Source organism: Nicotiana sylvestris, chromosome 6 (assembly GCF_000393655.2).
Source record: "Nicotiana sylvestris chromosome 6, ASM39365v2, whole genome shotgun sequence".
NCBI lineage: Eukaryota > Viridiplantae > Streptophyta > Magnoliopsida > Solanales > Solanaceae > Nicotiana > Nicotiana sylvestris.
In genome coordinates, this window is record NC_091062.1 from 182,300,353 (window position 1) to 182,325,543 (window position 25,191).

Below are 25,191 nucleotides of genomic sequence, written 5' to 3' on the forward strand. Positions count from 1 at the left end.
TTATGTCCCCCTCAGGTGTCAAAAGGAGGTGTGACTACTCTGACGACTCTGCTGGGGATCAAAAAACCCAGAACTTCCAGTTCAGAGTTCAAGAATTCGTGCTTAAAATAACTTTTATAATTGGCTTTTATTTATTATCTGATTTTTATTACATGTTTGGGCTAAATGTTGCCTTTTACCGCTTTGATATTATTTGAACTGTATATAAATTGCTGCGAAACCCCTCTTTTCTAATCTTCTAGGAAGTGCACGCTGCGTGACTTCTTTTCTATTAGTGTTATACGCTAATTTAGAACGAGGAACGGATCAGTTACAAAGCTGGGTGGCCTTTTGGTTCCCGGTATGTAGCCTCGCCTCGTCTCGAGTTGTCCGCTCAGGTAAGCCGGGTCTAGAACAATATACCTAGGTTGTAAACCTAGAATAATGCAGCCTCATGTCGGATCCCTAGTAGGAACTCTTGTTTGCATCATGTGCATTTGACTTTGGGGACTCAGCACAGGGGTTGGGTCCATCTAGAACAGGTGTACCCAAAAATCAAAAGACCATCCTGATGCATTTTTACGTGCTACTTGTACAATTATTTGCTTCGGTTTGCATGTTGACCGGTTTCTAGAATAGGGAGAAAATTGGAAAAAATCAAATTGAGGTATGAGAGAGATAATTACCCGCCTTTAAAAAATCTGATGTCCAAAATATACCGAAACTCTACAGAAATTTTGAAAAAAAAAGAAGGGAAAATTGTTTCAAAATACTTCATGTTTTCTGTTGCGTCAAAATTGACCGAACTTCGCGGGTTTTATTCTCACCGGATGTGAAATACGTAGGCAAACCTCATTGGGTCCAGCCACATTTTTGCAAAATAACCCAATTTTTTTGAAAATGTCATCATTGTTGTCATAAATAAAGTGGGTGAAGTCATTTTTGTCTAAATAGTCGAACGTCTCGACGGGGCGTCGGAAGGCCATTTTTGCAAGAATACCCACCGACGGTTTCTTTGCCAAATGTTTTTGCCACCTAGCAAACATAGCCCTAAAATCTTCCCTTTTGAAGTGTTGAAGGGTCGTATTTGCAAAAGTAGCCGTATTTATTTGAATTTTGCAAAATGACCCTTTTTTATCAGCCTTAATAAAATTCCCTTTGTTTTAAACCAATCACCTTAATCTAAATGTGCAGAATGAGCACGAATCAAAATTTACCAATGAAGGTTATGACCAAGATTCCGTTGGAACTACACATGTGGTGGGAAGATTTGGGTAAGCAAGGACGAGACATGGTCAACCATTACTTAGGGGCGCTCACCGGATTACTAAAGATCAGGCCTAGGGGAGACATAATAAAAGCACTGATGACATTTTAGGACCCAGCTCACAACGTTTTGCATTTCTCGGACTTCGAACTCACACCTACTTTGGAGGAGATAGTGGGTTATGCCGGGAGTACCAAGGGTCTAAGACATAAATACCTGGTCGCTCCAAGGGCCGTCACCCCTCACAAGTTTCTGGATTTGCTAAAAATAAGTAGGCAGGTCCAGTATGCAGATTTGGCGGGTGGGTTTTCCACTCTACACTTCATATACCAACGGTATGGACATATGATGGGATTTGAAAACTCGGAAAGCAGAATCTGTAGTAAATGGAACCGACCAAAGTGGGAAGAGCATAGATGCTTCGCTTTTATGGTGACATTCTTAGGTCTTCTAGAGTTTCCTAGGAAGGATGAGAATATTGATTTACGGGTAGCCGGCGTCATCAATACTTTGATTACTAATGCCAAGAGCATCCTCGCACCTATGATAGTATCAGAAATATTCCGAGCTCTCACAGCTTGCAAAGTCGAGGTAGATGTTTTTGAAGGGTGTAATATTTTACAAGAAATGTGGATGATTAGGCATTTGTGTCATCGTCCTCGGTACATGAACTACGGATCTACAAGGAAAAGCTGCATAGAGGAGTTTGGTACAAGGGTCAATGGGTTCGAGATGCCAGAAGGGGTCGTAGATTCGATATCCTGCCTTTGCTCCATAACTGCAAATCAGATAGAATAGATGTTGGGTTGGCTTCCTGTTAATGAGATTGTATACATGCCTACCACCGGTCCTCACTTCCTCCTAATGGGTCTCAGAAGTATCCAACCTTATGCCCCATACCGGGTTTTGAGACAGCTGGGAAGATGCCAAATAGTCCCCAAGGACGAAGAACTTAGCATTCATGCAGTCGAAATCCGCTTTGATGGCCAATTTCATGAAGCGGTGGTTCACCAGATCTGCAGTAAGTGCCAATATTTGACGTCAAACACCCGAGTACGTGATTTATCCAAGGGTGAAGTCTCGTCCGGTTACCTTGCTTAGTATAAAAGGAGTGTTGAGTTTGGAAAACCAGCTAAGAGACCCCACCTCCAAGAATTTGTTGAAGCATCATAAGAACAATGCGATTAGATGACCAAAGAAAATGAATACACGGCCACCATAAGCATGTTGAAAGGGAAAATCAGGGATCTTAAATTTAATAGTGGTTTGCAAGCTGCTGTAGATGAGGGTGAAAAGAAAAGGTTAGCCCAAGAAAATGAGGCCCTCCGAGCCCAAATCCAGAAGATGAAAATGGCAGCCGAAAACCCAGTCAGGAGTGGAACAGATGAAAAACTTATAAACAGTCTTAGGTGGAAAGTATGTGACTATGGGGTTGATTTGGAAAAGACTGAGGTTGAACTAGCAAAGACCCGAGCAAAGTTGGCCAGGAATGCATAAGAACGAGCAAGTTTCATTTGACAATTGAAGAAAAAATACGACAAAGGAATCACGGGTCTGAAGAAAAAGATCAACACCCTTGAGAATGAAATGACCAAACAAGCAAAGAACTTCAAAGCAGAAAGAGAGCACTGCTACACTTTGATGGCACAACTAGAGGAGGACCTACAATAATTGCAAGAGCAAAATCATATGGCCACCCAAGTTTTGGAGGCCAGATCTCAACAAATTGGACGTTTGCTCCAAGAGAAGGGCGTTATCAGGGAGAGGATTAGAAGAATTGCTGACTATATTGTGATGAAGTGAAATGAATGCGAGGACATGACTAGGTCCATGTTCTTCACTGCAGTGATAATTTTTGTCCGTCAGATAATGGATAACCTATATCACCTCCAAGAAAATATGGCACGTAGGCCCGCGACAAGACCGACTGATGTCCCGCGGGACCCTAAAGTAGTATCGGAGGCACTTATGTACTTTTGATTTTTCTTTTCGAGTCTCTATTTCAGTTTCCTTTTAGAGACTATTTTGAGTCTGTTTTAGTTTTCAGTATACATGTTGGAGTCGTTGTAATAGAAGAAAACCAGAAGTTTTTATTTAAGGAAAATTTGAAAACCAAAAAATGTTTCCTTCTTTTATTTCTCGTTTATCCGCTGAACTACCTGATGATCTAATTCACGCAGTGTCATGATACGTAGGCAATCTCCATCGGATCTGGTCATGGCTTTAGATAGCTCAAATAAGAGAGAAAATGATTAAAAGAGGGCATAAGAAAAAGAGAGAAAACAATGCAAAAGAGAGAGCACAAAGAAAAGAGAGAAAATAATGAAAAAGTACAAAAGAAAAGAAAAGATTCAAGATCTGGGAGATAACAAAAGCTGGGATGAGACACGTAACCGTTGCAAAACATATAGAAAAATGTTTAACTTTTTAGATGCATTGCATTCCCCAACGTGCGATTCCCTATGTATTAATTATCTCAAACTAACCGGTTTGTTGTGTATGCTATTATAGGTTCTGTTTTTAGGTGGTTTGTTTTGTGGTAACCTGGCTTTGTACCCTTACTTTACAAGGTCCAAAGGAAGTGTCGAAATGATGTCAGAGAGTCATCTACCAACAATTCCCCCCTCATAGGATAGCCCATTGTCGGTTATCCCGACGTTAGAGTCAGCAACTGCTGAATAGAACGGGACACTGTGCCTCCGTATGTTGAAAATGTGGGACGCTTGGTCTAATGGTAGAGAACCGCCTAGTGCAATACCTGGTTTTCTTGAGCTGATTCCCAGAACAAGTGGAACCTCCAACATCCCTATAAAATACTCAGCTACCCTATTTGGATACCCCACTATGTTCGTTGGAACACTTTCTAAGGTTCGCCCCCAGGCATCGATTTTTGGAGTATTTTCTAAAATATTCACCGCACCACTAACCTCGACTACGGCGCAACCAACATTTCCTAGGCCAAGTTTTGAGCCGTCATCCTTTACTTTCCAAACCACCATTCCAATCGGACACGACTCATGTCACCCTAAAATCCTACACTCAACCACCTCAGTATGAGTTTACTACGGGACAAGAGAGAATTGTAAAGAATCCCGAGAAAAAAAAGATCACTCAGAAAATAAAAAGCCTAGAACAAAGTCTCAAGAACATACAAGGCTTGAGTGGCTAGAAGAGTGTCTCCTACGTTGACTTGTGCATGTTCCCTCATGTTCACCTGCCCATCGATTTCAAGACTCCCAAGATTGAAAAGTATAACAGACATGGAGACCCCATAGCTCACCTGAAAAGATATTGCAATCAGTTAAGAGGAGCGGGCGGAAAAAAAGAACTCTTGATGGCTTACTTTGGGGAGAGTTTAGCTGGAATTACATCCGAATGGTATATGGACCAAGACATCTCATGCTGGCATATATGGGATGACTTGGCCCGAGACTTTGTCAGATAGTTCCAGTACAATGTGGATATAGCTCTAGATCGAAACTCTTTGTCCAATTTCAGAAAGAAATATTCAGAGAGCTTCCGGGAGTATACCATCAAGTGGCGTGAACAAGCTGCCAGGGTGAAGCCCCCAATGGATGAGACCGAGATGGTCAGTGTTTGCTTGCAAGCCCAAGAGGCTGATTAGTTCCAGAACATAATGTCGGCTATGAGCAAGCCATTTACAGTAGCCATAAATATTGGGGAAATGGTGGAGAATGGTTTGAAAACGGGTCGCATCCTGAGCCAGTCGGCTATAAGAGCCACCTCTCAAGCAATCCAGAGTAGATCGGGAGCTGCAGCAAATCGGAAAAAGAAAGAAGAAGTGACAATGATGGCCTCAAGTCTGAGAAACCCCTGTCAAACTCAAGGTTACTTTGGTTCCTCTTCAAGCACCCCGCAACATTAATATCCCCACCAAGATGCAGCATATTCCATGAGTCCTCAGCCTTATGCAATGATGAATGCCCAGCCATAGGCTCGGCCGTAACAACACTATAACCAGAACCGAGCTCCACCTCCCAGAAATAACTTTCCTCACCAAGCTTCATATAATCCCCGTCTACCACAGAATAATTTTCCATATAACGCCCGTGCCCGTGAACCACCCAGAAAAACCAACTTCATACCCATCGGTGAATCATATTCCAGCCTCTTCCCAAAGTTGGTCCAAATGGGTTTGTTGCAGCACATACCTCCAAATAGGCAAAACCTTGAGTCGCCCTCCTACCGACCAAGTACCCGATATGCTTATCATTCAGGGACAGAAAGGCACGACACTGAGGATTGCTGGACCCTTAAAAAGGTAGTCGAAAATCTAATAGAGCAAAAATGGGTAATGTTGAGGGATGAGGAGGTCCCCAATGTAACTAATAACCCATTGTCGGCTCACAATAATGGGCCAGTCATTGGGATGATTTGTGAGGACAGAGATTTTGACCTAGCTTTGAAAGCTATTAGCCATTGCCGATGTTGAAAAGAAGCCTAGAGCGACAACAAAGCAAGCTAAGGATGAGAAGAAAAGCAATTCCACTCCTCAAAGCATAGAAAAGACTATGAAAACCAAAACAGGGGCAGTTCCCCCTAAAGATGCCGTTCTCTATGTTTCCAGGGCCCCTAGAAAAAGACAACTTTTGTTGAGTCCTCCCAAAAGGTTTGAGTAAAAGAAGGTCGTGCTTAAGGTACCAAAGATGTACATACCAAAGGGGACTTATGTGGCGCGGGGGCCGGTAATTTCACCTGAGCTTGTGGTTATTAGCCGCACACCACAGAATTCCATGAAGGACCCTACTGCCGTCCCCTGGAACTACAACAAGCAATGATGATGTATAAAGGAAAAGAAATCGTGAGGGGAGTGAATGAAACAAACCCGTCTGGGAAGTACCTCAACTTGGAAGAATTGAACAAGACCAAACAGAAACATTTTCCGCTTAAAAATCCAGTCAGTGCTGAAGAGGCAGAGGATTTCTTCCAAAAGATGAAATCCTCAGACTACGATGTAATTGACCAACTCTGGAAGTCCCCTTCTCAGGTCTGACTTTTGTCCCTGCTGATAAGATCGAATGAGCATCAGAAAGTGCTGTTAAAGACGCTCAATGAAGCATATGTTCCGATCGAGACCACGATTGAGCAATTGGAAAGAATGGCAGAATAATTTTTTGAAGTCAACCGGATCTCATTCAGTCAAAATAACTTGCCTCCGAAAGGGGATGCCCATAACAAAGCTCTTTATTTGACCGTTAAATGTGAAGGCTACTACGTGAAAAGAGTTATGTTGGATGGCAGGTCTGGGGTTGACATATTCCCTCTCTCGACCTTATAGGGAATGGAAATTGGGACCGAAAGGATTGGACCCAACAATGTTTGTGTACATGCTTTTGACGGCGTCAAGAGGGACACAATAGGGGAGATTGATTTGATCCTAACCATCGGCCCGGTGGACTTTGAAGTAACATTCCAGGTTTTGGACATGGAGACCTCCTACAATTTTCTCCTAGGAAGGCCTTGGATCCATGCGATAGGAGTTGTACCCTCTAATCTCCAGCAAATGGTTAAGTTTGAACATGAAAACCAGGAAATCGTGGTCCACGGAAAAGATGGGCAATCAATTTACAGGGACCCATCAGTCCCATGTCTGGAGGCTAGCGAAGGTAGCGAGCACATAGTCTACCAAGCTTTTGAGATCTTGGTCTCAGACCAATGTGAGGAAGGAACCTCGTGTCCTCAGCCCTTCTTGTCAAGCGCATCAATCATGGTCACCAGTGAGATGATCAAGCATGGTCGGGAAAGAGTTAGGGGCATCTTTGCAAGGCGTTACAGAGCCCATCACTTTGACTGCCAGTGAGAACTTCTTTGGCGTCGGTTTCTGAGCTACAGAAGCCGACATAAAATGGGCTAATAAACATAAGAACGATGGGTGGGTTCTGCCTCAGCCAGTCCCGCATCTCGCCAGAACGTTTATTAAGCCAAGGTACATAGAAGAAGATGGAGAGGCCTTCACGGCCGAAGAAATTGAGGACATCTGTGAAGAAATGAGGCAAATGTTATATGAGGCTCACATGGTCCAGCCGAGTGAAGGCTCAAGCACTGTTGAGGTGCAATTTATGGGGCCAGATGCCAAACTTCAAAATTGAAAGGCTACTCCGTTCCCAGTCAGGAGGGAATCCCGATAGTTCAGTCTTGACATCTTTTCTGCATTTCGAGTTATTTCAAGGTGTAACTCGAATGTTTTTAGTTTATTGTCTTTTAAATTCCGATGTAAACCCTTCTATCTTCAAATTCAATGAAATGAAATCAATATTTCATCGTCTATGAATATCTCTCTGTATTCTTTCTTATTTTTGTTATTTTTCTTATCTCTCTTTTTCAATTCTAATAATGCGGACTTAAATAACATGACATGCTTGAGGACTTCATGTCCAAATCCTAACACATTGTCTAACTGTGAAATAATGAATCAAGAACCCGAATATGATAAAGATGAGGCTTTTAGGGGAATAAACCGAGAACTGGAACAATTTGAGAATAGTCCTAAGCCAAACTTAAATGAAACTGAGCCAGTTAATTTGGGTAGTTCGGAAGAGGTCCAAGAAACCATGATAAGCATTCACGCTGATGAAAGAACTAAGGATGCATTGATCCAACTTTTGTTCGAATTCAAAGACGTGTTTGTTTGGTCCTATGATGATATGCCAGGACTGAGTGTTGATTTAGTGGTGCACAAATTGACAACTTACCCCGGTTTTCCCCCCTGTCCAACAAAAATAGAGAAAGTTTAAAACAAACATCAGTGACAAAATCAAAGAGGAAGTCACCAAACAGTTGAAAGCTAGTGTGATCCGAGTGGTCCGATACACCACATGGTTGGCTAATGTGGTCCCAGTTCCAAATAAAGATGAAAAAACCCGAGTGTGTGTTGATTATCGGGATTTGAACAAAGCAAGCCCCAAGGATAACTTTCCATTACCAAACATCCACGTCCTTGTTGACAACTATGCCAAACATAAGATACAATCTTTTGTGGATTGTTATGTTGGGTATCATCAAGTTCTGATGGATGAAGAAGATGCAGAAAAAATGGCTTTCACGACACCTTGGGGTACTTACTGTTATAGGATCATGCCTTTTGGTTTGAAGAAAGTCAAGGCAACTTACATGAGAGCTATGACTGCCATCTTTCATGAAATGATGCACCAGGAAATTGAGGTGTACGTGAATGCTGTGATCATTAAATCCAAAATGCAGGACGATCATGTGGGGGATTTGAGAAAGTTCTTTGAGCGTCTGTGTAAGTATGACTTGAAGTTAAATCCAGCTAAGTGTGCATTCAGAGTTCCACCTGGGAAACTCTTGGGGTTTATAGTCAGTCGGAGGGGCATCGAGTTAGATCCAACGAAGATAAAGTCTATTCGGGATTTTCCCCTTTAGAGAACCAAGAAAGAAGTTATGAGTCTGTTGGGAAGGTTGAATTACATTAGTAGGTTCATTGCTTAGTTGACTTCCACGTGTGAGCCCATATTTAAGCTATTGAAGAACGATCGAGCGATCAGATGGACATATGAGTGTCAAGAATATTTAGACAAAATCAAAGAGTATCTGTCAAATCCGCCAGTGGTTGGTTCCACCCGAACTTGGAAGGCCTTTGTTCTTATACTTGACAGTGTTGGAGAATTCCTTTGGATGTGTTCTCGGGCAACGTGATGTGACCGGAAAGAAAGAACAAGCCATATACTACTTGAGCAAGAAATTCACTAGTTATGAAGCCAAGTACACTTTGTTGGAAAGAACTTGCTGCGTTTTAACTTGGGTCGCTTAGAAGTTTAGGCCTTACTTGTTGGCTTATACCACCTATCTCATAACCAGACTGGATCCTTTGAAGTACATATACCAAAAGACGATGACTACAAAAAGGTTAGCGAAATGGCACATCCTGCTCATCGAGTTTGACATAGTCTATGTCACACGCACAACAATGAAGGCTCAAGCCTTGTTAGATAACCTAGCTGAGAATCCTGTTGATGGTGAATATCAGCCTTTGAGTACCTACTTTTCGCATGAGGAAGTAAATTCAGTTGAGGTAATTCCAGAAGACACTAATGCTTGGAAAATGTTCTTCGATGGAGTTGTGAATGCAAAAGGTGTTGGGATTGGGGCAATTTTGATTTCGCCCACTGGTCAGCATTATCTGGCCACAACCCGACTTTGGTTTTTCTGTATGAACAATACTGCCGAGTATGAAGCCTGCATTATGGGCATGAACATAGTAGTCGATCAGGATGTGGAAGAATTGTTAATCATGGGAGATTCTGACTTGATTATCCAACAAGCTCAAGGTGAATGGGAAACTCGGAACATCAAACTTATCCCATATAGGCAACATATGGAAGATCTTAGCAAACGGTTCAAGTTTGTTGAGTTCAGGTACATCCCTCGATTCCACAATGAGTTAGTTGACGCATTAGCTACTTTAGCCTCGATTCTGCCATAACCAGGCAATGTCCACATTGACCCACTGGAAATCCAAATTCGAGAAAGACATAGTTATTGTAATGCAGTTGAGATAGAGCCAAATGTTCATCCATGGTATCATGATATCAAAAGATTCTTGAAAATAAAGGAATATCGCGAACAAGCTAGTGGAGACCAAAAGAGAACCATTAGAAGGCTTGCTAGTAGTTTCTTTTTGAGCGGAGAAGTCTTGTATAAAAGGAATCCAGATCTAAACCTTTTAAGATGTGTGGATGCCTAAGAGGCCGGAAGAATCATGAATGAGGTGCACACAGGAGTATGCGGGCCCCATATGAATAGATACGTCCTTGCAAAGAAAATCCTTCAGGCAGGTTATTACTGGATGACTATGGAAAAGGATTGCTTTAGTTTTGTCCGAAAGTGTCATCAGTGTCAGGTACACGGTGACCTGATTCATCCACCGCCTTCAGAATTACATCCTATGTCAGCACTATGACCGTTCGTTGCTTGGGTTATGGATGTAATTGGGCCGATCGAGCCAAAAGCTTCAAACGAGCACAGATTTATCTTAGTTGCCATTGACTATTTCACAAAGTGGGTTAAAGCAGTCCGTCACCAAGAAAGCAGTGGTGGACTTCATGTATTCCAACATTATTTATTGTTTTAGTATTTCTAAAACTATTATTACGAACAATGCTGCAAATTTGAACAGTCATTTAATGAGGGAGGTATGCCAATAATTTAAGATCACACATCGGAATTCTACCCCTTATTGGCCTAAAGCTAATGGTGCTGTTGAAGCAGTGAACAAAAACATCAAGAAGATTCTCAGGAAAATGATTCAAAGTTCTAGACAATGGCATGAAAAGTTGCCTTTTGCATTGTTGGGATATCGCACCACTGTGCGCACATCATTTGGGGCAACACCCTATCTATTGGTTTATGGCACTAAAGCCGTAGTACCCATAGAAGTTGAAATTCCATCTCTTCGAATCATCGTTGAAGTTGAGATTGAGGACAATGAATGGGTCAAGACCCATCTAGAACAGTTAACTCTGATTGATGAAAAGCGGATGGGCGCAGTTTGCCACGGGCAGTCGTATCAAAAGATAATGACCTGTGCCTACAACAAGAAAGTGTGGCCCAGGAACTTTGAAGTAGGGCAACTCGTCTTGAGGCATATTTTCCCGCACCATAAGGAAGCAAAAGGAAAATTTGCTCCTAATTGGAAAGGTTCGTACATTGTAAGAAAATTGTTGCTAAAAGGGGCATTGTACTTGGGAGACATTAAAGGAAATGACCTTGACACAGCTGCCAATGCAGACGCGGTCAAACGGTATTACGTTCAACCCTTCTGCGGTACAAATATTCTCTGATTGGAATGACGAAGGCTTTCATTCTTGCTACCCCAAACACTTTTAACCTTTGCTAACCGTTTGAGCCAGTTACCTTTCTTTGATTATCCTTATTATAACCCGAAAATGTTAAAAAAAGAAAGAAGAAAATACAAAACAAAACAACAAAAATAAAAAGAAAATAAAAAAAAGTTTTCTGAACTACCTTCGACTTGATTCCGAAAGAATACGTAGGCATCCTCTCTCTGGGGTTCAGTCACACCAAAACAAAATTTCACATTTCCCCAAAAGTGAAATTGGGGAAAAATTTATAATGGTTCAGTGATGGTTCGCCTGAAAGGTTCCGAAGTTGTAATTCAATCCAAACTCTTTTTACCCTAAATCCTGTTCAAAGTCCTTCTGATTAATCGGTAAAAATGTTCAAAATGGGAGGATGTTGGTTACTTGAACCGAATACAATCAAATGAGAGAAATAAAATAAGAGAGTCTTATTGGTGAAAACCCACACGGGCACCGTAAGGCGAAGGTGAGTAGAAATATTTAAAATGAGAGTGTCTTATTAGTGAAAACTCGCAAAGAGCACTATAAGACGATGGTGAGAAGAGAAATGAGAGAGGTCGGTTGGTGAAAACCCGCAAAGGGTGCCACTGATCGAAAAAAAAGGATCCCTTACAACCATTGGTACTGATAGAGTCGTGGCAAGGCTTCTCGGTTTTGAGATAGGGGTTATGATGGGTTTATGAGAATTGGATGGTTTGCACAGATCGGGTGTCTAGTCCAAGAATCATGTCATGTCTATTGAAGTCTGCATGCACTCCAGATAAGCCCTTCTTTCCTTTCACCCAAAATGACACTGCTCGTTTAAACTCATTATCCTGTCCGTTGTTAACTTTTCTTTGAATCCCTTTCGGTCTAATTATCCTCTGAAACTAATACAAAGAAAAGATGGAAAGATTGGTTTTACAGGATTTTGTTTGAGAAAAGCTAAAATTCAAGAAAAGCACCCAGCCTAGGTAGGTGCTTCAAGTCGACCTCGACTGGCCATGATGGCCGATGCTCCAGAATAAAAAACTCTTAAAAATAAAGGAAATCAATCAAGTGCCCATAAAGGCAAAATAAGATGGAAAAAGGCCCAGCCCCACACGGGTTAATCATTATGTGGAATTTGGAAAGTCAAGATCCTTGGGTTTAGAAATGAAACCAGCTTCCACAAGAACCAGCGAGCAATGGAGATTTTTATTGAAAGAGCAGGGCCAAGATCAAGTGATTGAAATAATCAAGGCAACAAAACCAACCACCATTTTAAACTGACAAATTGTTCTTTGTTTGAAAAGCATGAAAACAGGTGCAAGACAAAGCAACCTTGCAAAAAGCAGGTGCAACCGAAAGAAAACTGCGTAAGGGCTAGAAACAGCTTTGCAGCAACAATCCAAAAAAGGGAAGCCCCCTCCAAAATTCTTTCCCGCATTTACTCGTTCTATGAAATAAAAAAGAAAAAGAAGAAAAATGATGAAAATGAAAAAGAGGGAAGAAGAAAAATTCAAAATCATGGTAGTATAGGGTCTCCAATCCCTAGCTATGTCTTTCCCAACATAGGGCCTCATTTCCTAGTCGATGCCAGCATAACCTGGTAATCTTTCCAAAATAGGGTCCCACGCCCTAGTTGATCCCGGCATAACCCAAGGACCTTTTCGGCATAACTCGATGACTTCCCGGCTTAACCCGAGGACCTTTCCGGCATAACCCGAGGACCTTTCCGGCATAACCCGAGGACCTTTCCGGCATAACCCGATGACTTTCCCGGCATAACCCGATGACCTTTCCGGCATAACCCGATGACTTTCCCGGCATAACCCGAGGACCTTTCCGGCATAACCCGATGACTTTCCCGGCATAACCCGATGACCTTTCCGATAATAACCCGATGACTTTCCCAGCATAACCGAGGACCTTTCCGGCATAACCCCATAACTTTCCCGGCATAACCCGTTGACTTTTCCGGCATAACCCGAGGACCTTTCCGGCATAACCCGATGACTTTCCCAACATAACCTGAGAACTCTTCCAACATAACCCGAGGACTCTGCCAGTATAACCTGGTAGTCTTTTCCAGTATAGGGTCCCACTCTCTAGTTGATGCCAGCATAACCTGGTAATCTTTCCAACTTAGGGCCTCTGATTCCCATTTGATTTCATTTTAGATATAGGGTCTCTACTCCCTAATCTCTTTTTCTCAAGGATACACAATCCTAATTTTATTGCTTTTAATAAAGAAATAGTTTAGATTTTTGTTGCAATAACTCACGAAATTTTCCTAGTAAAAACTGGGGCAGAAAAATTTCATTCATTTGTATTTTTGGTGCCTGAACAAGTTTTTTTTTACCATAAGGCACGAGGTTTGAGATGACCAAAAGAAGAAGCCTCAATCCAAATAAAAGAAAAGAAAAATAAGAAAAGAATTAAACTCTAAGTGTAGAAGCAGAGAAAAGATGCAGATTATTCAAGAGATGATTGAAGTCACAAGCCTTGCGTGTCCCGCCTTGATTCGAAAAGCTAAAGAAGAATGAATGAGTGGTTGCAGCTAACGGGCATCAAGATTCAGATCAGAGTCTGCAGGAAGAACTAGTAAAGACTCAAGATCAAGATTTAGAAGGTTTATAGATAGGAATCTTGTAACTCATAGTTGATAGGCTTAGCTACTTTAGCTTTTCTTCTTTCATTTTAGTGTAATAAGGAGCTCAGCAAGCAGAAACAGTAGCAACAACAGTGAAATCACAGTTTCTCGGTAGTCTCAGCTACCAAAATTCCAGAACTACATGACCTGATTCCTTTATAGCCAGGGATATGTAGGCAACCTCCGAAGCAAGGTTCGGTTAGACTTTTTCCAAAAAAATGCTTCCCATGGAGTTTCAAACGGGCAAAAATCGCTCGTAGTTGCTCATTTTATCTTTGCCCGAAAACTCTTCGCATTTCCGAGCAAAGAGGGGAAGCTGTGAACACATGATTTTTACCCTACCAAAAGATACTCCTTCAAAATTGAAGAAATAGATTTTTTCCAATTTGTTTTTCAATTTTTAGGGTTTTTAAAGTTTTTTTATTAATTGTTTGAATTTTTGTGCACATTTAATTTTGTTAAAATCATGAAAAATACCCCCAAAATGTCAAAAAATATCATGCATTGCATTTAGATTTTGTGTCCATATTTTTATGATTAATTAGTTAATTAATTGCTTTATTAAAATAAAAATCACAAAAACAAATATCATTCATTTTTACATTTTTAGTTTTAATGCTAATTTAGTAATTTCCTTTTCATTAATTTATGTTTAACTAATTTTGTAGTTTTTATAATTAGATAATTAGTTTAATTTTACAAATTAGATTAATTTAGGATTTTAATTAATTAGAGAAAAAGAAAAGTAAAAACAAAGAAAAGAAAAATAGGAAGAAAACATTTTTTTGGTCTTGTTTCTTTAAAATTGGGCCAATCCTTTGAATTGGACCAATTAACTTTAAAACCCCGCCCAAACCACTCAGCCTAATCCCTTACCCGGTCCAGCCCTTCAGTAACACCCAAACGACGTCGTTTTGCCCAACTAAATCTCAATCGTTGATCTTCAATGATCCAACTGCTGAGAACTGAACTTCCCATTTCCATATATCTGTCCGAAAATCCCCTAACCCTCCAAACAAACTCATAAGTCTCTTACCCCAGCTCCAAAATTGAAACCCTAGCCGCCAAGGATTCCCCAACCCTTCACCACCAGCCGCCGCCCGCCGGAAATTGCCTCACGGCGCCGGAAACACTCCAAATCTGACCAAAAGGGCACCATGCAATCCTCATCCCCCTTCTTTCCAAATCCATCACTAGTTTTCCCTAAATCCCAGCCAAATCTAGCTAATTTCGGATCTGAAACCCCCAAAAAAGCAAACCCTAATTTCCTTTTCCTTTACTGATTTTTGTGCAATTAAGACTCGTTTTGACCTAAATCTTACATTAATAGATTGATCTCAAAAAGAGCAATCGGTTGACGATAGTTTTGAGTCATTCCGAGATCATCTGATTCGGACAGGTTCGCCGGATTCCAGCCAGAATTCATCGGTTCCATTCAAATTCTTTATCATTACTTTTTCTAAGTTAAAACGGGGTAAAATCTCATCTCCCCTTTCTTTAAGTGCCAATTTGATTTCACCACTTATATTCCCATTTGTTTATTGATTGTGTTTTCTTCATTAGCTTTGTTTGCATGATAAGTAGATCTTAGTTTAATTTTAATCAGTATTTAGTTCATTTGTTAGCATGTTTAGGTTAATTACAATTTGCCTTAGGTTAGTTTAATTGAATTTAATTATTAGTTGATTGGTTTTTGCTAGGTTAGTTTGTACAATTTTACTCTGATTTTTGGGTTCTGGGTTGGCCAATGAAGGCCTAATCAGTCAAGGCCTAAGTTGTATTGGGCTTGGGCCTGGCTTGGGCCATCTGGCCATGACTTGGGCCTGTCTTGGGCCATTTGGCCATGACATTTGGCCCAGACCTAAGAGGAAAGTTCTAGAAATGTACCAGCTATTCAGAATTTGTTGGAAAAGATGCTGAAAAATGGAAAGTTGTACATTATTCTCTGTCAATATGTTGTACTATCCAAAGAATTTAGGTCATAATATTCTTTGGATGCTGTGTTTGTATGTTCTATATAAATAAAAGTTACTCTTTCATTAAGATAGATTTTCAAAACCCTAAAAAATACTCTAAAAGTTTAGCTACTGTTTCATTAGTAGCCGATTCCCTTTTCTTCTGATTTTAGCAAAAACTTAAAGAACCTCTTTGGGATTTCTGGTTCTCATAAGTCGAAAATGGATTGAATGTAAGGATTTCTTTTTCTGGGATTTACTGTTGTTGGTTGCTGTGTTTTCTCATCTTCCATTGGCTGTTGTGAGGTTCTGGGCTAGATATCATCGATTCAGGATTTCATATTCTATTTCTGGTGTTTTGTTGCTACATGCTACTTTTAGGTATGCCAAAACACCTTTGTATTTCTCTTTGAAGTATAAAAATGAGGTTTCTTAGTTGGTTGATTCCATGACTATGCCTATTGTTTGAGTTCTTTTGTATTTAATTTGCTACATGTGTTGCCTATGTCTCTCTGTTAGCATCAGCTGTTAATATCAGCTCTTTCTTTACTTAATCATCAGTTGAATTTTTTTAAAAATTAAGACTATTCCAGTTCAGATGCTGTTGATATTTGTTCATCCTGTTGGAGCATGTTAGTAGTCAATATTTAACCTTTTTATGATACATTTAGTCATATAACTCCTTGTCTCATGAAAATTTGTATTAAAGCCATATGTTGAAATGGAGCTTTTAATTTCATGAAGTAAAGGTTCAATATGTAGAATCGAGCATTTTGTTATAAAAAAGGGCTACGGGCCCCATTCGTGATGCTACAGAATGCCAAAAATGTCTTTTTGTATTTTTTTGTAACTGTCATTCATATTAGATTTTCATTGTAATATAAAATCTTTAGTTGTGCATCCCGTGAAATTTGGTAGAATTATTTAGTCATTGTTAGATTCTAGTAAACCTTGATTATATTTGGCTTGTGGGGTGATCTAATGACTCAACATGTTTCCCTAGTATTATTAAACTAGCATTTATCTCTTATTTAGTTGAATGTATTCATGACTTTGGGAACTATGCATTGTCCTCAACATTTCTCTATTACTGATGCATGTCAAGGTTTGAAAAATTCATTAGACGTTAAAATTTAGAGTTCTTTCGATTTCACTGATTTCTTAAAGGTAAATCTAATGGTGAGTCACAAAGTAATTAAGGAAATATGATGCCCCGTGATTCTTGGACTGTTCCTGTTGAAATTCGATTTAGGTAGGCTAGCATTCACTCATCTGTCACATAGCCTAGCAAGGCTTTATTGGGCTAGAAATTCAAAGCCCACGAAAGGCCAGTTTTATTATGAGTTAAAGGGCCTGAATCATTTCAACTCCTCTTTATTATGTCAGGGTAGCCGTGATCAAAAGCAGGCCGGTCAAGGCCTTTGAGTTTCTTTTTGCTTCTGGGCTAAATTCTGAGCCTAATGCAGCTTCAACGCTGATTTGTCCTTGACCAAGTAACCAATGGGCTACTGCTAGCCCAATTCCCTTATCCAAAATGATTAAAGGTCCAACACATATGCCCCAAGCATGTATATAATTAGTAGCCTTATATTGAACTTCAAATTAGTTTTAAATATGAACATCCATAGTTTATTTTAGTTGAGTTAAATTCTTTGAAATAAATTGAGGCGTGCCATCTACAAATGAATCCCATAATCTATGGCCCTCACATTAATGCAAAAACTAGTGTGGAAAAAGACTTTGAATATTCATAACTAGTGTATAAAATACTTTGAACATTCGTAGTTTGCTTTGGGCGCGTTTATAATAAAACTTTCACAGCTACGGGTACAGTTCCCGTGACGTAGTTGCGATACATAATTTCCAAATCTGGGGGTACATTTATGTGACCCGGCTACAACTTCTAATAATGCTAATAAATTAAATATATTGTAGATTGTGGGTACGGTTCCCATGACACGATTCACAATGTGTATCAAACAAACAAGTGTACGACAATCGTAACTTGTTCTAGAATAGTTTCATAAATAGTTAAAAGCGGTCAAAACTTAATAATGCACAATAGATTTAAAACGCGTAGTAAATCAGATAATTAGGCCAATTATTATTAGTTAAAGCGACAATGCTCGAACCACATAACCCGGGAATGCCTAACATCTTCTTTCAGGTTAAGAAAATTCCTTATCTAGAATTTCTGGTTTCGCAGACTTTTAAATAAAGTCAAAATTCTCTTCGATTTGGGATTTAAAAATAAATCGGTGATTTGGGACACCAAATAAACTATTCCAAATGGCAACTCTAAAAATTAAATAAAACAATTCCATTTCGATTTATGTCACTTTAATTGGAAAAACTCCCTTATATCCCCCTCCGGTGTAAAAAGGAGGTGTGACACCAAGCATAGCATAGATAGTAAATAGAACTTAACTGCTGGCCAGATAATTAAGCAATTAATCACAGAATTGAAGAAACAACCATATAATGGTTAAAAATAATCAAGGTTAAGTCTACATCAAACAACAATATTCATGGCTAAATACAAATCCCAGAACTATGGGTTTTAGCCACTCATGATAGTATCAAACAAATTCATAAGTGTGGATAATTGAAAATACTAAGAAAAGTTGAAAAAATCGTAGATATCCTTGCTCCCGAATGTTTCCCGTGTGTAGTTTCTCTTCAAAAGTGGCGTCTCTCTTCACAAGTCACGTCCTCCCTCTTCAAAAATGAGTTTAAAGAGTATTTATATGGGATAGGGTTAGCATGGGGTGAAATAATACAAGCCCACTTCAAAACAGCTTTTTTTATGTTAGCTCGTTCACTCTCTCGTGCGCACACGAGAGTGAACGAGCAAAGTTCTTCTCTTTTTCTTTTTCTTCTAGGTCTCTCGTGCACTTCCATGCCTTTTTGCTATACTTCACTATTTTTTTCTCCAAGCTCTTTCTCAATAGCTCATTCACTCCCTCGTGTGCACGCGAGAGTGAACGAGCAAAGTCCTTCTTTGGTCTTTTAGTCACAAATTAACTTCTTTTGCTCACATTTCATTCAACTTGCTCCTACACGTAAGAATGCACGTAATGAGCATAATTTAGTACACAATCTCATGTAACCTACCGTAACCACACGAGTTATGAGATGAAGGTATACAAAAAAATATGAATTTTTGGTCGTTTATCAATACCCCACACATAAACTCTTGCTCATCCTCGAGCAACTTTCTACAATTTACAACAACACGACCCTTTTAAGCAATTCTCATAACTCATCATATCAAGAATATTTAAAATAGACTAAGCACAATAGTATAACATCCTCACCTCAAGATTTGACTCACAAGCACCACACATTTTTCACAACCTGCTCACTTACTCTAACATAGAGGTCAACGACATTACCTTTCCTTTATGAATCAAGTGCCCTCATACAACAAAAGAGAGTAGTTCCACACACATAAAATTCAAGAACAATTAGGAACTTAATATAGAAAGAATTCACTCACTCTCAGAAACAACATTCATACGCCATAAAAGATGAACCATATGCTTGCCCGTAGTATACTACTCTACTAATCGAGCTCATTCAGTCAAGGATCAATTCGGACTTTAATTGGTTGTAATGTAAGCTGCGAGACGGGTAGGATACATTTAGATATACTAGTGGCTACACCTTCCTAAGAACTTTAATACATATATTTTAACAGTTAAAACCCCACACTTATGTCAAACCATAACTCCACCTTCACATTAATGTACATTAACTCCATAATTGTTTAAGCTCAATTACATCAAGATACCATTATCAAGGAATATTTTCCACACAATACAACTATTTTTTTTCTTTCTTTTTCAATTCAATTGGCTCTTACTTTTTCCAAACAATATATTTTTCTCCTTATTTTATTAGTTCCACTCAAAAGCCAAACCAACCTCCATAACTTTTACAAAGTTCATTACGATTCAATTGCTCATGAGAGGTGAAATAACTGTGATACGTAACAATTAGGCGGATAAAATATATATATCTGGCTCAACAAAGAAATATCTATATCACTTCCAAGACTGAACAAAATTACTATTTCGCTTTACAAACACACGAGGCAAGTTCTAGATATCAAATTCAATGCATAGAATGACACAAACAAACCTCACACACACGGCACATAACACACTTAGGATTGGACTCATCAAGACACTCTAGTCAAACCAGTTAAGCAAAGTTAAGATCAAACAATTTAAGGTACTTAAACAAGAGTCAAAAACTGAGCCTAAGTGTCACAACCAAAGTACTCACTATTCTCAAGGCATAACAAAGTCAAGAGATATTGCTTCAATTCCAATCATAGCACACCGACTCCAACTCCTTAAAAAACATAAATCTAGCTACACCTGGTTCAAACAACACCCTTGGAAAAGAACCGTGGTACAAAGAAAAATCAAGGGGGAATTATTACACTACCTTACGAAAGAAAATCTTCTTGTCTTTTTTCTTTCGACTTAAATCTCTCAATAAACCTGTCGAATGAGATCTATCATCGGGAGAAGTTTAATTTTTCTACTTTTTTCGGTTATTTAAAACTAGAACTACTACACTCAGAACAAGTACTACAACTAAGCTAAGATAGCACAGAAAATCACCCAGATAATCTCCTCACCCGCACTTAAAATTTTGCAATATCTTCAATATACACTATAAATAACAAGAAGGTAAAAGAGACTCTCTGGTAGGCTAAAGGCAAAAGAATTAGTAGCTCACGGGATACTCTAACTTCTCCCAGGTATGGTTCTTTGTGTGGGCACCCCACACTTAGTTCTCACCATCAAGCTCGCTTTTGCACTCTTCCAATGGCTTTGTTTCCTATGCTTATCATCCTAAAAAATCAAAATAAACACTATAAAATAATATAATAAAAATAAAAATAAAAAAGCAGTAAAACTGGGTTGCCTCCCAACAAGCGCCTGATTTAACGTCGCAAACGATGTAGGGCCTCGTTTACTCATCAGCGAGTAAAACATTGGTCTTCTCACGATCAATTATTCCTCCCCAATAGTGCTTGACTCTGTGTCCATTCACTAAAAATTTCCTTTCACCATTTAAAGCACGTAGCTCAATTTCCTGGCCAAACGGGCCAGACCATCTCGATTTTAACTTTCCAGGAAACAACTTGAGCCTAGAATTGAACAATAATACCTGTTGTCCTGGCTCGAAGCGACGTGGCTTGATACGCTTGTCATGCCATCTTTTCGTCTTCTCTTTGTATAGTTTAGCATTTTCATAGAGTGCAGCCTGAACTCATCTAACTCATTCAACTGCAAGAGTCTCTTCTCACCAGCGGCTTCAAGGTGCATATTCAACTTTTTAATAGCCCAATACACTTTATGTTCAAGTTCAATAGGAATGTGACATGCCTTTCCATAAATAAGCTTATACGACAATGCCTTAGTTGGAGTTTTATATGAAGTTCTATATGCCCACAAGACATCATCGAACTTTGCAACCCAATCCTTCCTATTCACACTCACCGTTTTATCTAAGATTTGCTTTATTTTTGTGTTAGACACCTCAAATTGTCCACTTGTTTGAGGATGATATGTTGTAGCAACTCTATGGCGGACTCCATATTCAGCTAGAAGGTTATTCAACAACCAATTGCAAAAATGTATCTCTTCATCAATAATCAATGCACGTGGAGTCTTAAACCTCGAGAATATGTTATTTTTCACAAATATAGCTACCACCATGACATCATTTGTTGGCAATGCGATCGCCTCTACCCATTTTGATACGTAGTCAACTGCTAGTAAAATGTATTTGTTTCCTTTGGACAATGGGAATGGTCCCATAAAATTTATTCCCCACACATCAAAAATCTCGACCTCCAGTATGTTATTCAAAGGCATTTCATGCCTCTTTGTGATTGTTCCATGTTCTCTGACACTGGTCACACTTCTTAACAATTGCATGGGCAGCCTTGAAAAATGTTGGCCAAAAGAAAGCAGATTGTAATACCTTTGTAGTTGTTCTATCGCCTCCCTGATGGCCCCTATAAGGTGATGCATGACAATCATACAACACTAATTCTACCTCCTTTCTGGAATGTATCTCATCATCAACTGATCAATATACTGCTTGTAAAAATGTGGTTCATTCCTATAGAAGAAGTTCACATCATGTAGAAACCCCTTTCTAGCTTCAGATTTAATTTCAGGAGAAAGTACCCCACTTACAAGATAATTCACATAGTTTGCGTACCATTGGGGAGGGTCTTGGGTGATAGCAAAAAGTTGCTCATCAGGAAATGCTTCTTTAATTTGTCCACCCTCTTCCACATGGTCGTAATTTTCCAGCCTTGATAGATGGTCAGCTACTTGGTTCTCTGTGCCCTTTCGATCTTGTATTTTTACATCAAATTCCTGCACCAACAAAACCCATCACATCAATCTAGCCTTAGATTCTTTTTCTGTAAATAGATACCTGATTGCTGCATGATCGATATGGACTATGACTTTTGTTCCCACTAAGTATGCCCAAAATTTCTCAAAGGCCCACACAATGGATAACAACTCCTTTTTAGTGGTAGTGTAATTCAGCTGTGCATCATCAAGAGTCTTACTCGCATAGTAGATGGAAAAAAATACCTTGTATTTCCTCTGGCCTAGACTACCCCAATAGTATGGTCACTTGCATCACACATAAGTTCAAATGGTAAGGACCAATTCGGTGCCACAATAATGGGGGCAACCACCAACTTCTTTTTAAGCTCTTCAAATGCCTTAAGGCACGCGTCATTAAAATTGAAAGTTACATCCTTTTTAAGCAACCTGCACAAAGGAGTAGCAATTTTTGAAAAATCCTTTATAAAGCGCCGATAGAACCCTGCGTGTCCCAAGCAACTCCAGACACCCTTCACCGAAATGGATGGAAGTAATTTTTCAATCGCCTCCACCTTCGCCTTATAAATTTCAATGCCACTTCTAGACACTTTGTGACCCAACACGATGCCTTCCTGCACCATAAAATAGCACTTTTCCCAATTCAACACTAGATTTGTTTCTTCACAACGGGCTAACACCTTGATCAAATTCTTCAAATAGTCATCATAAGAAGACCGAAAGATTGAAAAATCATCCATAAAAACTTTCACAAATTTTTCTACCATATAGGTGAAAATAGCCATTATGCATCTCTAGAAAGATGTTGGTGCATTACAAAAGACCAAATAGCATTCGCTTGAAGGTGAACGTGCCATAAGGACAAGAAAAAATGGTCTTCTCCTAATCCTATGGACATATGACAATCTGGTTGTATCCCAAATAACCACCAAGAAAACAATAATATTCATGACCCGCTAATCTGTCCAATATTTGGTCAATGAATGGAAGTGGAAAGTGGTCCTTGCAGGTTGCTTTGTTGAGCCTTCTATAATCAATGCAAAATCTCCACCCCGTTACGGTGCGAGTAGGAATTAGCTCATTTTCTCATTCTCTACTACAATCATCCCTCCCTTTTTAGGCACACATTGCACTGGGCTTACCAAGTTGCTGTCAGAGATAGGAAAGATGATACCTGTATCGAGCCACTTAATTACTTCCTTCTTCACGACTTCTTTCATAATGAGATTTAATCTCCTTTTCTACTAAACACTAGGGTGGTGTCCGTCTTCCAAAAATATTTTATGCATACAAAACGATGGACTGATTCCCTTGATGTCAGCAGTTGTCCACCCAATAGCCTTTATGCTAGCGAAGTACTCTGAGCAATTTTTCTTCTTGTATGTTAGTCAAGATGGATGAGATAATCACTGGAAATGTCTCAGAGTTCCCCAAATAAGCATAGCGCAGATGCACTGGAAGGGGCTTAAGTTCTAGCTTTGGAGCTTCTTTAATAGATGGCTTAGGAGGGGTCTGAGTGACAGGCCTATCCAACTCCTCAAATTTCCCAAACCCATGGACATAACTGCAAGACATGTCAAGTACTTGATCAATTTCTCCCATCATTTCATCGTCACGGTCTTCTTCATCCCTAGTCAAAGCTCGTTCAAGAGGATCTATGGGGCTTATATAAGGCACTAATGACGTAACATCACTTTCCACCACAGAAATCATAGATAACTCTTCATAGTGGGCTGACAATTTGAGTGCCTTATACACATTGAATACCTCCACTCGATCACCGACTCTCATTGTCATTTTTCCTTCGCATACATCAATAAAAGCTCAGCCTGTGGCTAAGAATGGATGCCCCAAAATTAATGGGACTTCCTGATCAGGCTTGTAGTCCAAGATAATGAAATTGGCAGGGAATATTAAAACGAACCCACTTGAACTGACACATCTTCAATCACTCCTTCAGGATGAGCAAGGGAGCGATCAACCAACTATAAGATTACCATTGCTGGGCGTGGCTTGCCCAACCCCAATTGTCTGAACATAGATAGCGGCATCAAATTGATGCTCGCTTCATGATCACACAAAGCTCGCCCGACTGCATGCTTACCAATCAAACTTTAGATAGTGAAACTACTTGGATCCTTCAATTTTTGAGGTAGCTTGCTTTGGATTCTAGAGCTACATTCCTCAGTGAGCGCCACATTCTTAAATTCGGTCAACTTGCTTTTATTTGCCACTATGTCCTTGATGTATTTAGCATATTTGGGCACTTCTTGTAGGATGTCTGCTAGTAGAATATTAATTTGCACCTACTTCAAAATATTAAGAAGCTTTTTATACGCAGCATTATCCTTCACTTTATGCAATCTTTGAGGGAACAGAGGTGGTGGCCTCGCAACTAATTGTGGGGTTTGCTTAGCCACCGCCTCTTCAGTTGGCTTCTCTGACTATTTTGATTTTTCTGATTCTGACTCTATAGTGGCCGACTTCTCATTAAAGGTCACTTATTTTCTCTTTTTTTGACTGGACTTCTTCTAATTGTCTCCCATTTCTGAATGGCACAACATTAATAGATGCCTTAAGATTAGCCTCAGTTTCGCTTGGAAGAGCTCCAACTGGTCGAGTATTTTGGGAACTGGCAAGTTGTCCCATTTGTTGCTACAAACTTCTCAATTCTGTTGCATGGGCTTGCTGATCAGCCATCACTTTTTTCATCATCTATGCTGTGTGGGCTTGCTAGTTAGCTATCAATTTCTTCATCATTTCCTCAAGGTGACTTGTTGAGTTTTCATATTGTTCAGCCTGAGGTGGTCTATATTGTTGTTGAGGTGCTTGTGGTCGTTATTGATTCTGAGCACCTTGGTTTCCACCCCAAGAGAAGTTTGGGTGGTTCCTCCAGTTGGGATTGTAAGTGTTCCCATACTGCTTTGTCTGACTCCTATTTGCAGTACCCACAAAATAGACAGACTCTGGATTAACTTGGCATAAGTCGCTCATATGACCCTCTCCACATACTTCACAAAATAATTGAACTTGTTGCATTGGCTGAGCTTGTTAATAACCAAGGTCATCTGATTGACTTGGTTGGTCAATTTGGAAATCTATGCTGATAATGCAGAGACGACATCTA

General features: G+C 39.7%; 3 protein-coding genes across 3 annotated transcripts; 2 read left to right on the forward strand and 1 right to left on the reverse strand.

The window, feature by feature from the left end:
- Nucleotides 1–9,119: 9,119 nt before the first annotated feature.
- On the forward strand, nucleotides 9,120–9,710 carry LOC138871769 (uncharacterized). Its single transcript, XM_070149669.1, has one exon. It carries the CDS (start codon nucleotides 9,120–9,122, stop codon nucleotides 9,708–9,710), a length of 591 nt encoding a protein of 196 aa, XP_070005770.1.
- Nucleotides 9,711–10,205: 495 nt separating this feature from the next.
- On the forward strand, nucleotides 10,206–11,067 carry LOC138871770 (uncharacterized). Its single transcript, XM_070149670.1, has 2 exons — nucleotides 10,206–10,331; nucleotides 10,438–11,067. Exons 1-2 carry the CDS (start codon nucleotides 10,206–10,208, stop codon nucleotides 11,065–11,067), a joined length of 756 nt encoding a protein of 251 aa, XP_070005771.1.
- A 9,597-nt stretch (nucleotides 11,068–20,664) lies between these two features.
- Nucleotides 20,665–23,861, reverse strand: LOC138871771 (uncharacterized). The gene is made up of 6 exons (XM_070149671.1): nucleotides 23,424–23,861; nucleotides 22,548–22,678; nucleotides 22,337–22,493; nucleotides 21,757–22,085; nucleotides 20,863–21,642; nucleotides 20,665–20,755 (listed from the first exon to the last, which is right to left on the reverse strand). Exons 1-6 carry the CDS (start codon nucleotides 23,859–23,861, stop codon nucleotides 20,665–20,667), a joined length of 1,926 nt encoding a protein of 641 aa, XP_070005772.1.
- Nucleotides 23,862–25,191: the final 1,330 nt, after the last annotated feature.

Excerpts from the sequence above, each read along its gene's own strand:
- LOC138871769 (XM_070149669.1), top strand. The coding sequence starts at position 9,120 with ATGACTACAAAAAGGTTAGCGAAATGGCACATCCTGCTCATCGAGTTT.
- LOC138871770 (XM_070149670.1), top strand. The coding sequence starts at position 10,206 with ATGGATGTAATTGGGCCGATCGAGCCAAAAGCTTCAAACGAGCACAGA. Across the intron at positions 10,332-10,437 it reads AAAGCAGTGGTGGACTTCAT|ATCACACATCGGAATTCTAC; the intron begins GTATTCCAACAT and ends CAATAATTTAAG.
- LOC138871771 (XM_070149671.1), bottom strand. The coding sequence starts at position 23,861 with ATGACAATGAGAGTCGGTGATCGAGTGGAGGTATTCAATGTGTATAAG. Across the intron at positions 22,086-22,336 it reads CAAGTGACCATACTATTGGG|GAATTTGATGTAAAAATACA; the intron begins GTAGTCTAGGCC and ends TTGTTGGTGCAG. Across the intron at positions 20,756-20,862 it reads GCTTCGAGCCAGGACAACAG|GAAATTTTTAGTGAATGGAC; the intron begins GTATTATTGTTC and ends AAATGGTGAAAG.